General features: G+C 34.8%; 1 protein-coding gene across 1 annotated transcript in view; it reads right to left on the bottom strand.

Moving 5' to 3' along the window:
- The window catches only part of SLIT2 (slit guidance ligand 2), a 278,830-nt gene that overhangs the window by 67,756 nt on the left and 195,229 nt on the right, over positions 1-15,845 (bottom strand). Inside the window, exons 12-16 of the mRNA XM_031055462.1 lie at positions 6,420-6,491; positions 5,749-5,820; positions 5,159-5,230; positions 3,172-3,315; positions 2,878-3,041 (exon numbers count right to left, since the gene is read on the bottom strand). Of these exons, the coding sequence (XP_030911322.1) occupies positions 2,878-3,041; positions 3,172-3,315; positions 5,159-5,230; positions 5,749-5,820; positions 6,420-6,491 (524 nt within the window). The remainder of the gene's footprint in view (positions 1-2,877; positions 3,042-3,171; positions 3,316-5,158; positions 5,231-5,748; positions 5,821-6,419; positions 6,492-15,845) is intronic.

Below are 15,845 nucleotides of genomic sequence, written 5' to 3'. Positions count from 1 at the left end.
CCCACAAGGATCACCAAGCCAAATATACATGCTATGCCACTTAAATCCTTAATAAACCAAACAAATAGAGGAGAAACAGACTCCTCAGTGGAGGGGGGAAAACCCAACAGTCAACAGATACTATGTTATCTACCACTTGTAAACGTTTTAGTAATCCATATGATGAAACCACTACAGGGTACTTCTATGAGGTAGCAGATAAATGATATTTTTTCAAATAAATTATTTGATACCTGCAAACCTTTAGTCTTCCAAATCACCATAATGAAATTTTACTAGGACTTCATAGTGTCTATGGAGCAACATCTCCAAATGACATATTTAAAACAAATACTAAAAATATTTAGGTGCTTAAGGAAATGCTAAGATTATGTTATAGTACCCACTTAAGTATAAAGAAGTGTCTTTTAGCACTTTTAAATACCCAATAAACAAGTCTAAAAATAAGTTTTGTTTTTTTCCTCCTGCATCCAGAGTACATCACTGTTAGCAGTTTAAACAATTAAATATTCAGGGACAATGCCTTCAACAACTAAAATACTCTTAGGTAGCATCTCCCTGATAACCTGATAGAAAGAGAAAGCAACAGAGAAGCATGTATATAGCCCATTCTTTAAAATTTAATTATTTTTCTTCTTCCCCCCCACCCCACCCTCCCCCAGGAATAGCATTTTTTAAAGGGTATGTAAATAAGCCTAAACTGCATGAGTGGCTATGTAATAACCAGACTGTGAAGACATTTGCTGGCAGGAAAACACTTCTAACTCACAAGCAAAAGTTGGGCTGGCAAGGTTGAGCAGAAGTCAGTCTGTGGCAGGAATACAGCTGTACTACACACTAAGGAATGGAGTGGTACTACAGGTTTGTGAAATTGAATCCTCCTGTTTTATGCTGCTTTAACATGTTTGTGGATGCTAGTGCTGACAAACTGTGGCCTTATTTTGTATTTCATATTTTCTTTACTTCAGATTCAAAACAATGTATTAGTATAAGGGCCTGAAGAACTTCACATGACTGCTGCAAATTTAAGTGTTACATCACACAGCATTTGGAGGAGAGCTAAACATACCAGCTGAAGAGACAACAACTAAGATGACTGCAGAATGATGATATACCTGTAGTACTTGAAAGAAGGAGTGCACTGGTGTCCTAATCAATTACTGTAGATATTTTTCTAGATATTAAACCGTGGCAGAAAATCCCGATTACAAATCACATACTGTAACTCATCAATAGATGCATTATTCCCTTGTTTATTTTGTTATTTATAATGTCTTATGAATAAAATGTGAGTGAATATTTTTTTTTTATTAAGAAAACAGTGCACATACTGACAAGCAAGGTGAAAGAAAGAAAGATCCATATTTCAAAGAGCTAGGGCCAACATTGGTAAATCTTTTGTAAAAATATCATAGACTTATTGTAGCTTAAAGCTGTGTGTAAATTACTATTTCACTCCAACTTGAAAGTAATATTTTCTTTAATGGAAAGCATTTCTGATTCACTGTATGCATGTGACCACACAATGCCTCTAATTAAGAATATCAGCTTTCTTTTCCAAGCATTCCACTGTGATTTCCTAAACAAAAGGAGGGTGAGCAAGCAGCAGATGCAGCCAGCGTAGAGCAGGAAAGCAAGGCAAGAAAATGTTCATTTGTAGAATGTTTAGTCTTTAGAGTTGTGCTAGCTCTTTGATGGCAGCATGGATTCCTGTGTTTAAAAGCAGCTCAGAAGCTACATTTTAAAAACAGTAGCAGCAGAAAGGCAAGGTACAAGGTAAGTAAAAGTGTCAGTTAAAATATGAACTAACAGGTGCAACCTTCTAAATAATATAAATATAGGTATAATTTTGGTAGGTTGTGTGCAAATCTGTGAGACAGAAAAAGGTAAACGGAGCTGCATGCTAAGCTCTTATATTCAGAAAACAGAATTACTAGTATTCTACAAAGGAAAACTATGTATAGCTATAGGTAATGACTAATGTTAATACACATGCATCAGTTTCCTAAAAGCTATGACAAACTTTGCTTTTGGGGTGAAAGGGAGAGAATATCTGCAGTTAGTCAATCTTACTGCAGAGCCAAACCTACCTGGAATGAAATACTGTTCTTTAGCTAAATAAAGAGAAAAAAAAAAATAGAAGATGCACCTGAATGTCAGCAAGCAAAGAATGAGTTTTATTAGATTAAGTATGGACTGCAGTTAACTACAGATAATTTAGTGAAAAAAATGTGTGTTCACATGAAAGCTGATAAACAACGAAGTGTGAATAGTCATAAATGTATCCGGAACACAGATTAAAAAACAGTTTTCATCTGGTATTTGCACTTGAGACTGAATAAACTGTAGAATGTGAAATGCACCTGGAACAGCTGGATACCATATGACAAAAGTTAGGATTTAAAGAAATGTAAGTAGGAAATGGAATAAGATTAGAAAAAGAAAACAGTAAATTTCAGTATGAAGTAAGCTCCCTGTATAAAAGGAATATGTTATGTTTCCATATTTAGCTTAGAAATTTTTAGATCTTTCACATATTCCAGAGCCCTGTGGAAATTTAAAGAAATGATTTATGGCGGTGATACTTGTAGTGAATAACTTTAGCATTTAATTCTGAAGTTTTATATATTACATTTATGTTGTTAGATTTAATGGTACTCAGAAATAGTGCCAAATATGTTAACTACAGTAATGTTCCGTGATCCAACAGTCTATGACTTCCCAGATTTCCCTCTATTCAGTCAAACAACTAAAAAAAAAAATATGTGATGTTTAATAATTCTGTAGAGAGACAGCTGCTTTCATTAGAACTTCTAAAACCACTATTTTTTTTTCTTGCCAATAAAGGAAAAATAGCAGCTGAACTAAGAAAATTACCTGAGCAGCGGAATTTCTTGCTTTTGATCTGGCCGATCCTTTTGTTCGCCAGGCGGCGGGGGCTGGTGCACCGGGCACCGCTGGTCTCAATGGGGTTTGTGTGCAGGTAATCCGCCAGCCACTTCAGATGGCAGTCACAGATAAATGGGTTCTGAGCCAAATGCCTTTCATGGAGGAAAAAAACCAATAATATCACACATTATTTCCCTTTGGTCTCAGCAGTACCCAGTGCTTTTACTGCACTGTAGAATTTGAAGTCATACTTGAGAAAACCATAAACAAGAACATACGTACAAGGTCTGAATGGCACGTAGGGGTGAGAAGGTGCCTTTTGCAATGGTCTGAAGCTTGTTGTCATACAGAGAAAGAAGATTCAAGTTGTGCAGATCTTGAAATGCATCAACTCGCAGACAATTGATCTTGTTGGCATTCAATAATCTGTTTAATGGGAGATAATTATAAAATTGAAAGAAATCATTCTGTGTCGCAGTTTTAGTATTTTTCACAGACAATTCTTTGTGCACCTTTGCTACCAGAACAAGAGATGCAGTAACAAATTATAATTGACAGTGACATAAGGAATTTCAGTAAATTGAAGTAGCTTATATAGGTTATACATATTCCTACATATTTGAACCTTAGAGTTGAAATGCTTGCATTTGTTTAGGTAAAATCACATTTCTTGTATGTGCTGGTAGAATGTGTGGTATTTGTGTACTGTGCAAAGAAACAAGCCTAAAAAATGAAGTATATTCAAGGAAAACTAGTTTCTTGCCAAATAAATAAACAAACAAAAAAGGAACTGAACACTGTGTTCATTAGCTGGAAGATATGTGCAGTGGCACTTTTAATTATATGTTACTAATCAGCATGCTGCCACATTAACAGAGTTGTAGTAAAAACTGGTGGCATGGAATATATCCAAATCTGTCTTGGATCCTTTCTCCTCTGCATCTTCAAAGGGAACCTTTTCTTCCCTGTACCTCCCACACTTTTAGTGTTAAAACAAACAAGCCAATCTAAATGAAGTCCTTTTGAAGAGAAAAATAAAGCCATTCCATTAGATGCATTTTTATAACCAAATACTTTTTACTTCTTTCCATTTTGAGCCAGAAATGGAATGAAATGGTGGAATTGAAACCTAATGCTCTGATAAAAAGTTTTGCCACACAAGTAGAAATTTACTTAGACCTAAATGTACTATCTGTACAATGTGCATTAAGATAGTCTTTTTTTAATACAGACTTGAGAGTTAGGAAAATTCTTTTACCTTTATTTTTTTACCAGATCTGAAATATATTTTATAATTAAAACATCTTTAAAGGAAAATAGGAAAGCATAGCTGCCTACTGCTATACTATTTTTCTGACTAAAGTAAATCAAAATGCAAACCTCTAGGTGGTGCTAGAAGTTGCATTTTCTTTGTATATATTTTACTGTTTTGCCATCTTCAATTAGTTGACATTTTGCCAACCACTTCATGGTGAAGTCTGGACATTAGGTAATTCTAAATATGTGTGAAGATGTTTTAAATTCTTTAAGAAGGCTCTAACTCAACAAGTCAGTTATTCTGGGCCAAGTTCTTTCAAAACCACCACTGCTGTTTTATGGTCTATTTAACACATTTCTTTTACACGGTACACCTACTTGCACAGCCTCTTCTGCTAAATATTGACAATCTTTGATGAAATTACCATCATGACATTCTTTATTCCAGTATAAAATCTAAACAGCAACAGTTTAAAAGGTTATATGTGGAAATTTCCAAAGTGTTAAACGACGTAGCAGCTCAAGTTCACAGATTCAAAGAATCGCACAGAGTGTCAGTAAACATTAGAAGTCATCAATGAAACTGTGGTGCAATATTGTTCTTTCATGGGTACAACTAGAAATGCAATTGCATAGCATTTCCACTATATATTTTCTCTTTATAAAACATACAAATATTCCTTCCATGGTTCCCACACAACTATATACATCCTATTTGTCATTTACAGTATCATATCTTTATGAGTTTTATCCTTAGAAATTCCACATGGGAGAATAATTTCATTTTAATCATTTAAGGCTGAAACATTAACTGATATGATCACATTTCTGGATGAGTGGCAAGCTGGCCTACAAGAGTCCTGACTCTTTTGATTTTAGCATAATTTGATTTTACTGTACTTTGATCTTACGTATGGGATTTCCTGCCAGTTCTTCTTCTGGCATAAATATCTCATCATGTTTACCCTTTTGAATGATCCTAAAATAGAATAAATAAGAAAAAAATACTCACAGCAGTTGCAGGGAAAAGAGTCCTTCAAATAGGCCCTTTGGAAGTTCTGTGATTTTATTGCCATAAAGGACTCTGTACCAGGAAATAAAGCAGACAAATTTACTATTATGAAAGGTAGGGAATTTGACTTCAAATATAGAGAAATTCCCATTTTCCTGACAGGAATTGAATAACAACCACTTGATACTTGCAATATCCTTGTGGTCCTGTGAGGCAGCAGGATCACACTTTCCCAAAAGGTGTGCAACCCAAAGATCTCTGCAGAATCAGCACCTCACTGATTACAGGCTTACCAAGGGACCCTGCTAAATGGATTTGCTATGTGCAAGAACAACTAACTGGGGAATAAAATACATGATTGGTTGTGTTCAACTCTTTGCCATGAACATATTTATTAAAAAACCCACACATTATCAGCGTCCAACTGTAAAAGAATATTTGATTACCACTATCATTCTGAAATTATTATTACAACTTTCAGAATGGGTTGAATTTATAGCAACATTTTGCACTGAGCCAAAAGGCCAGAATAATTTCACTACAAGAATATGAGAAATTTGCTTCTGTTTACAGGTCAAACAGATACCTACAGTGAATTGAGTGAACGTAAGCCCTGGAAAGCATCTGGAGCTGCTTCAGAGATCTGGTTATTGCTCAGGTCACTGCAACAAATAATATTTGATTCAATTAATTCAAGCTATTTTCAAAATAATGAACTTTAAGATAATATGTAATTAGAATTAAGCATGGATGGGAGAGAGAAATTGGAAATATTTACATGAGACACTGCCAAAGAATTTTATTATAGAACTACTGCATTTGCCAGTACACTGAAACAAAATGCATAGTTAAAAATAGTACAAAACTCTTGGAAAAAAAGGACAAAATGCTTACTTTTCCTGATTGCTTAAGTACATTTTTAAAGAATTCTCTGCTTGCTACAACCCCAGAGCTATACAGCCTCAAAAATAATCTTAAAGTATCATCATTCTTTTTTTTTTTTTAACTAGAATTTTCACTACAGTAACATACTGCTTCTATGCAAAAGCACATTAAACTATTTCAATATTTGGTAAAAACCCAATTATTATTATTATGACAAAGATGATATATGGTCTCAATCATTAGGCTGCCATATCAGTTTGCCTTCTAGCAGTCAAACTTTCTTAAGTGCTCACACATTAACTGCAGTTCCCCTGTACCATCTTGATTTGTTTATATACATACATATGTAAATAAATGTAAGTTATTTGGTACGTACATTCTTCGGAGCTTTTTATAGGGAGAGAAAGCTCCAGGAGGTATGACCTTGATTGAATTTTGTTCTAACCGTCTGCAAAAGAAGAGCAACAACATAAATATACAACCCTCAAGCTAAACAAGAATCTAAAGCCATAAGAAACTAGAAGGGATAGACTTCAACAAAGAAGACAACTTCTTATTTCTCAATATAATTTTTATTTCTTTCATTACCAGAAGAAACTCAAATCAAAACAAAAAACCAAAAAAACCACACCGTCAAACAGCCAGCCAAACCTTTAAACCTGTATAGAATAATATTGTAAATTAAAATCAAATTTTGATTTAATATTTAAAAGAAAACTTATTTTCAGAACATATAAGATTTTTTCAAAATTTAAGTCAGAATTGTCATCAAAAATTTCAGTCTTGAATTAGTCTTAATTTATTCCCAATGTGTTATTCACATATAGCAATTTGCATAGTAATTTTTATTCAGAAATGCCTAAAGATTTCTATGAAATAATTGAAATATGCAAACCATGGGAATGGGGAGAGGAATGTTCCTACAGACCAAATAACATATGTTGCTACCTGCAATAAGGCAACTGCTATATTTTTAAAGATACACACAATTTCTTTTGATATGGTACACAAAATATTTTCTTTAACATATAATACTAGATTTACCCAGCTACACTTCTAACTTCTTTAAACGAGTATTTTAATTTCAGCTTGTAGCTAATGTTACTGACCATGTTTGTTTTGTATGCATAGTGACTGTAACTGAAAATTCCCATGCCGTAAAGTGTGAATTTACTGATGGAAACAATTTTCCAAGACGTTTTTGAATTTGTAGTGGTTTGCATATGGCAAATCAATGCAAATATAGACCTGTGGCCCAAGTGCCAACAAGTCAAAACAGAGTCAGTGACGAGGACCCTGAAACCAGAAGCTGCTTCCTCACACACCCCAGCATATCATGGTTATGGCAGTGCAAATTTCTGCCATGTGGACATCAGAAACTATTATACCAAAAAGTACTACAGGAAAAGCCATGATTATTCAAACTGCATAGCATGCTTATGTAATAAGCTATTTTTCTCTTTCATGCACAGGTATCAACTCTGTGATTCGTGCACATAAAGACAATACCAAAATCTTCTTATGAAAATTACTCAAAAATCCTTTAGGTTTACCGCAGTATTCTAACTTACAAGGACCTTGCCTTAGAATTTAAGATAAAAGGGCCTTTTTAAATCTAGATGCAGAAATACTGGCCTATTTTTTTTCCTTTTACTCTTGTCCTATTACCTGTCTTCTGTTTCACTTTCGTTCAGACTGAGACATATGGGTCTCTGTATGTGTGCAGTGTAAATAATAATCTCCTATATTTTGAGTAAGCTTTTCCAAGAAAATATTCTATCAGAAATTGTTTTTTGTAAAGTTTCTCAAGAGATCATGATATAGTTGAACTGAAGCTTTTTTTTCCTGCCTTCATGAAGTTTCTTTCAGATAGAGATATTTATATATTTAATACTTAAAATCTCTGTACTCTGATAATGCTTTAACTTAACAGAATTTGTTGTTGAATGGTTTATGATGAAGTCAAGGACAAAACCCAAAAGCTCCATGAAAATCTGGATGAAGAAAATCTCACTTCATCACAACTGTTTTGGTCCTTTTTAAGAAAATGTTGTCACCTTGCTGTAGATTTCAGGTGTATTTTAAGCACTGAAGGGAATCTCATGGAACAAGACAGACAACTTTTTCCACAAGCACCATGCTCATTCATACTTTTTGCCTTGAATGAGCCTTTTGGACCCATGAAACACATTTTGCATCAGACTGGGAGCGCTGACCAGGATACAAAGGAGCAAGGTCACTTCTCTCCTATACACCTGGCTAGATGCAGAAGGCTAACACCTGAATAAGCAAAAACTTGCTGAACTTAAGGCCAACACCAAGTTAGGCCACACCCAAGTATTTTCTGTCCTTACATTAAAATTTTAGCTCAGTTTTCACCGCAAATAGAGATTAGGTGTGGTTATCAGCTAAGATAGTTTTTTCATTCAGGTGGCTAAATCGGGGAGAGGTAAACCCTCCAGATAACAAAACTTCCTCATTTTAGTAACTGGAAGGAGTTGAGAAACCAAACTAACCTGGCCATGAAGAGCATGGTTGCCATCCATCCACTCTTGTTACACACTCTGTTTGGCAGCAACCACCTGCCTAACCACCAGGGACAGCCTAACCTGACACTGATCAGATGTGGAGCTCTGAAAAAAGCCAAAGATGTATCTGGCACAGGGAAACACATAAGGCAATGCAGAGGACTGGAAAGGAGAGATGGGGAAAAGGACAGGGAAGGATTAGGCCATAATACAAAAGAGGTCCTGGATTGCCAGGGAGGGAAAAATGCTTCTGGGTATATGGGAAAGAGATATTGCAGTAGCAATGCTCCCACATGAGGCTATCACAAGCCTCCTTTATAAAAGCTGTTTATTAGTCCAAAATGTAGAGATTCGTAACCTAGTGCTGGAGGGGCTCCAGTCTACATTCACATCTCTTTAAACATATAATGATCTTAACTAGGTAGGATAAGGCGTGCAGCTTGAGGTCTAGCATTAAATAAATTAGGACACAATGTATTTTCCAGTTTATTCTCTTACTTTAAAATACACATTAATTCCATAAACTGAAGTACTTTACAGGATCCATGTAGGTCATGAGAAGGTGAAATAGAAGATTACATGAGAAGGTGAAATAGAAGATTTCATTTACTGCTGTCCAATTTGGCTACAAATTACACGGCCAAAAACTGAAGAAGTCTTGCTACAGCATATTTCTGAGAGCTATCTTCCCAGCAGTTCTAGCCCCAATTCACTGGTGGATATGAAAATGAACTTTATATCAACTTTACATAACATTTCCTTTTAGTGAGATATTTACATTGTAGCAGACAGAATGCACAGTGCTGGGATATATATTTACAAGTTCTTCTGGATAAAGGATTTGTTTTAGTAGGATCATCTAAGTATGTATTTTCTTAACTTAAGCCAAAGTGTAGGCACTGAAACAAATCACATTTTAGAAAATGAGATTAACATAAGACAGGAAGAATAAGATTATATAAATAAAGAATAAAAATCTTTTATATTCCACTTTGTCTGTAAAGAAAGTAAATCAAATCCACATTTTCAAGCTTTGTTATCCTCTAATTTTCTGCTTTATCTTTAAATAATCAGTTGAATTTCAGAGTGTAAATTTGTATCCACTATTACAGAGAAAATCTAATTAGATATATTCCTGAGCCACAAAGTACAGATAGACTAATATCTAAAGAAAATTTGCATTCTACTGATAAAACCCATAGTAATTAAAAACTTCTTTATATTAATGCCCTATATTAAATGAAATATTTTTAATTCTGGAATAGGATGAGTTGTAGTTATCTATTACTGAAAAAGTCAGCCATGAAGTGCTTGCAAATGACTTGGCCAGAGTGGAATTATATCACCAAAGAACTAAACAAAAACTTGAGTCAGTATTTTTCCATGAAATTTGTATTAAATTTTGTTCACAACAACTGCTTTCAAACTCATTCCAGAAGTCATTTTTTTCTTATGAATGAACATCTTTGTATCATAAACAGTGCCTTGGTGGTTTCTTTTTCAAAAGTCACAGTCAATTTTAGTAGCATATTTAATAAGATAAGATAATGGAGGAAGATGGTTAAGTACACTCTTCATCAAAGCTTGCATTGCCCCATGTAAAAAGAAGTACCCTGCCCACCATCACATAAATGTTAATTAATGCTTTTAATATGAAGTCTCCATCTCCTTTTAGTGTTTCACTTCAAAGAAGTCCTGCATTGATACATAAGTGTTTTACTGTCTTTTAATGCTGCCAAACTAGTTGAAACCTTTTTTGAAGACCATTCCCTAATCACTCCTATCTAGGAAATGTACTGTGAACATTTCTCTTTGGAAATGTTTCCCCTCTGCTTATCACTGCAGACACTGTAATGTACAACCACTTACTATTCTGAGAAACAAAGGTGCTTCTGCAGTTGTGACTTCCAACCTAATCAAATCAAATCAAAGTAGGTCCCCAGCCAGTAGACAGATTCTTCCCACACGGTCCCCAGAGAGCCCTGTGACATGTAAATCACTTGACACTTTCCAGGAGGATGCTGTTCTGTGCTATGAGCCTGCAGCACACCATTACTGATTACTGCTTCCGCACTTCCAGAGACAGACAACGTGCTTATTTATACTGACACTTCTAAACTAGCCTCTTTCCCCACTATAAAAAGCCATTTCTGTGAACAACTGCTGCACCAGGGAAGAGGGCAGACTGAGAATGGAGAACACCCTGTTCTCTACAGAATCGTTTTTACTTTAAATCATCCATATGGGGTATAAGATACTAAGCCCTCTCAGCAGAGAATGGTAAAAAAGTATACACAGAGATGTGCTGCACCTAAATGCATGTAAAGGGATCAGAGATGTATAAAAAGCATTGCATAATACTAAAATAAAATTAAAAAAAAATCTTGCTTAAGAAAACGTGAATTTGAATATGGAGGAGCAAATTAGACATATATTTCATAATTAAACACTCAGTAAATTTGGATGACAGAATAGTGGCTTTAGCAGTTAATTAATCTATACTTTTAATTCCAATATCTCCTAATTTACAAGAAGTCTTTCAAGAAAGTTGTCAAGAAATCCCAAAAGAATTTTACTACAGAGAAAAAGTGTAAGCTGTGAAATGAGTCTGATGTATTGCACAGATGCTGATTATACATGGTAATAAAATTGACAGCTCTTCTTTGCATTTTCCCCATCTGCTTTTAAAGTAAATGGCAAAAACAGCTGTCAAAAAAACCAAAAAATAGATTTCAGTGATGGGATTGAGTACAGCTCCTGAATCTGAAGAACTGCAATACACAGCCAACACATCTCTCATCACATGCAACATCTGCCAGATTTTGAGTTTTGTTTGTTTTTAAAATAAGGAAACAGTAATGATTTCCCTTGCTAGAGGAATCCTTGAGGCTATAAAACAAAGCACCTTTTTTTCTCTCCATAACTGCACCTCTAGAGTGCTTAAATCCACTAAATGTCACTTCTAGCCTTAGTAGCAGAAGAACTCTGTTGAACTCTGTGATATCATCCACATCTAAGAAAACAAAAGACGTATTTTGAATGACTACATTACTTCTTTTTCTTACTTTCAGGCTCTAAGTCTATTAATAAATCTGTTTGACAGTTTCCTAAATATTTGTATATAAAGAATCACTGTCAATGTTGCCCTAAAGCTTGCCAAACTGTTAACATCCAGTCTAATTGTTCTATCAAATATTTCCTCAGGGGATTGATTTTAAACGACAGATAACTCCTTAGTCTGCATTGCATTGAGAAAGTAACACCAATTGCAATTCTAAAGCTATTAAACAATTCATCTCATTTACTCAAAAGGAAGTCACAAACCTGCATTTCATTACAGAAGGGGCCATCTCATGCTCTGAACTCTAGAGCATCACTAATGATGATGGGCTTGATATTCCTCCACTGTTACAGGTTCAGGTTGTAGCAAAATACACCACTTGTTAAATAATTATTTGCTCAGTACTTTGGCTTCTGTCAGTGTGGCTCCAGTGCAATTAGCCTGAGTTACCCAGAGCCAAGTTAGTCTCTCTAATTAGACCATTTTTGATGAGAGTTCTTATCTTATACTACCAAGCCTAGTCAAGCTGTTCAGACAGGTGTTTTAAATTCACAAAAAAATAGATACAATCCTGCTACACTCTTGGCTCATCATAAGCAGGGACCTGTCTACCTGTTCTAAAAGAGCAGAAACAGAACCTTGAAAATCCCCCATTGTGTGAGACCAGCAGGGTGACAGGAGTCCTCACTACCTGCTAAATGATACGTGGTCTTACACTACAAATTTGCCACAAAACTTAAAAAAGGTTTTCACTGAGATTATGTGGTTGCTTAATTACTATGTATTTAAAAATGTAACTGATAAAGAAACATTTGAATGACGACAAAACACAAAATACTGGAAAGTCAGTATCCATAGTTTCTTTTCAAATTACTTCGCTCACATAATTGCTGAGGAAAAGTAATCAGAAGTGAAGAGCCATATGTGAAAATAAAAGCTAAGGTTAACAACACCTTTGGAGTGTGGCACAGCTGTCAGAGATCTACGGGGGTTTCTCTGGAAAAGTGACATGGGCCTTCTCCAGCTTCCCTTCATGCTGTATAAAATATTAATTTATTCCATGCTTGAGTTATTTCTTTCCCTTGGCAGCATCAGAGAGGTCTGTCAAGGTGCCTCTTTTACTTAACACCCACGAAAAAATTACACAAAACCCCAAGAGGTGGAATGGTGCTGAGCCTGGCCAGTACCTACTGCTAGGTCCTGGAGAACAGCACTGCTTTCATACATTTTTTGTCTGGTTGCTTTGTTCTGTGTCTCTATGTTCTCTTGACACTGAAATTATCCTGTTGTCTGAATTTAATTAGTTTTCAAGATAGGACACAAGGGTATGAAGAAAGCCAAAGATGCGAACAATGGCAGCAGAGCACACAGGAATAAGGAACAGATTAGATGTTATACATACAAAACCATCTGACAACTCAAATGAAAAAGCTGGTTTTTTTGTTTCCCAATAAGCATAAAGCCACATGATTTACAGTAATTTTCAGATTAGGAAGATATTTGAGTAAGAGCGTGACAAATCATTTCTCTTGTGTGTGTTAAGCAGACAGGATTAGCTATCAAATAGCAAAATCATCTATTTTTGAAGCAGTAAAATGGAATATGGTTTAGGTTTTGCCCAAGAAATATTAAGGTGGGATACCAAAAAAAAGTTACAGGTAATTTGGTGAAATCTGCATTGGTAAATTAAATATATTAAGGTGAAGAAATTAATACCTCAACAGATTTCTTTAGCACATTTTAATTTGTTTCACATTTATTCAATACACTGCATTGTGGATTATTCATTTTTCATTATTTACATGTAATTATTCTGTGTTTATATATGCATACATCATATACAAGATGTTTAAATTTTAGCAAATTTCTAAATTTTTGATTAAGCACACAAACCAATTGTTTTCTATTGCACTGGGCATAAACACTGCTTTAACTAAGAAATAATGACCCTCCCAAGACCACAGAAAGAGAACTGTAAAGCACAGCAAGAGAACTGTATCATTGACACACACATGAAGAGCCTAGACAGAGGTCAGAGAGTAACAAATGATAAAAACTTTCTAGTAAAATTATAATATAGTATTATGCTTATTTTAATGCAAAGATTTTCAATATTTATGGCCTTATTTGAAATATTTAGCCAACTAAGCAGGGCAAGGGACTTTTTTTAAATACAGTCACAGTGCATATTGATACTAAAATTTTATTTTCATGTCAGCTATTTTGCAGCAGATTTCATTAAGAACATTTTTGATCCTCCTCCATATGTAAAGCCTCCTCTTAGGAATTCTCATGAATGAGCATGTAAGCAATACATTATAACTAACAATATTGCATCTGAAGATTATGTACTATTATTATTTGATAAAAGCTTTTGGACATAAAAATGCATTAAATTTTAGTCAAAACAGAAGGATAAAGCTCTAGATTTCACTGAAAATTCACTATGCCTCTACAGTCCACTGGTGTAAATCTGATTATCTGGTCCAATGCATTAGCCAGGACTGATCTTGAAAACATTGGTCATAGAAACTTTTGGCTAGGGAAGATAATAAGAAAAGGTTTGAGGAAAAGGACACATGAAGTTGAAGAGAAACATATATAAGAAAAATTAATTTTAATATCAGGACAACTATATACAGTTGCACAAAAGTTTGGAGTGTTAGAATAAGAGCTGAGAAAGTATTAGCCAGACCACATGAATTTATTAAGGGGCATTTAGTTACTTATGTGTCTTTCAACACACTTTATTTTAATCCAGCACTTTCTGAAAATTCAAAACCTGACAGTTTTCTGGCTTCCTACTGACCAAAGTATGCATCACAATTCATAAGCAAATGAATGCTATAGCAATTACTTTAACTTTTCATCCATAAGTAGATATCATCTTTTCACTTGACGCATGCAGGTGAAGAGCTATGTGTGAAAATAAAATCTAAGATAAACAATATCCTTGGTGTGTGGCACAGCTGTCAGCATTTGTTATGACAGCAATTAAGAAAAGATCTTGATAAAACAGAAAAGGTGAAGAAAGAGCCATAAGAATAATTATCATCAGAAGGTTAATATATATTTTCTCAAAAACAGAAGACACAGTTATAGAGAACTCTTGCAAACTACTAAAAAGCAATATATTGTAAAGACCAGTGACTATATTAACATATGCATATATACAAACAACTTGGAGAAACCTTTCCTTGCTGGATGTGCTAGATTCTGGAGAATGGCACTGCTTTCATATATGCAGGATTCTGGCTGATGGCTTAACTGTTTAAGAGGTAAACCACATGTATGAACTGAAATTCCAAGTCCTAAGAAGATGGATGTTTTGATTTAAAAACACAAACCTAACTCAGAAAACCAATAATCAATTTAATGCCTTGTAACTTCTTGAATCCTCTCCTCAGCATTCCTCATTTCTTTCCAAGCTGCAATGATGCAGGGTTTGCTCTCATTTCTGTCCTGCTGCATAGACAGACAAATCATGCTTTGCGCTCTTAAAAATAGAGAAAGCTGCCTTATCACTGATATTTCAGAGCTTTCCTGCCATGAGTTTCTTTAAAATGTCTTCAATAAAGACATTTTAAAGAAATGTGCCTAAACCATCTCCAGGTGACTTTTCTCTGTAAAGGGTCATTCTTACATCTTTGCATCTTGATACAAGAGTTTCTCTGTTCAATTGCTACTTATCTAAGGCTGTACCTTGGACTTTTACCTATGGATTAATATTAAAAGACAAAAGAAATGGTGAAACTGTACACATGCCAAGAGTCACTGGGAAGGATACAGACACCGAGGTCCCAGTACTCAAATGAAACTCCTCATGTATGCAAAGCACTTCCCCAGTGTCTGCAGTGTGATCAGATCACTTTATCTTGGTTAAGTCCATCTGTCAAAATCAGTTCCGCCAGATTTAATTTCCTTTCCCCTCTTTTCCTCTTCTTTTTCTTCTTTCTCTTCTTTCACTTCCTTTTTTCTCCCTTCTCCTTTAATATAGTCTGAGTGTTACTGTGAGAAGCAATCTCAGGAACTTTTAATCCTGCCTAATTTCAAACACAGCTCACAAAGATGTAGTTGAGTGCTTGGCATAACCCACAATCATTAACCAACACTTATGAAAACAAAGTATATAAGGAAGTATATAAGAAAGAATGAGATTGGAAGATGAAAGCATTAAGAAAAATAGCCAGAAATCAGGATGGTAAGATAAGAC

Source organism: Geospiza fortis, unplaced genomic scaffold, assembly GCF_000277835.1.
Source record: "Geospiza fortis unplaced genomic scaffold, GeoFor_1.0 scaffold40, whole genome shotgun sequence".
Taxonomy (NCBI): domain Eukaryota; kingdom Metazoa; phylum Chordata; class Aves; order Passeriformes; family Thraupidae; genus Geospiza; species Geospiza fortis.
The sequence above is the reverse complement of the archived record's forward strand: the minus strand, read 5'-3'. Positions and strand labels throughout refer to the sequence as shown.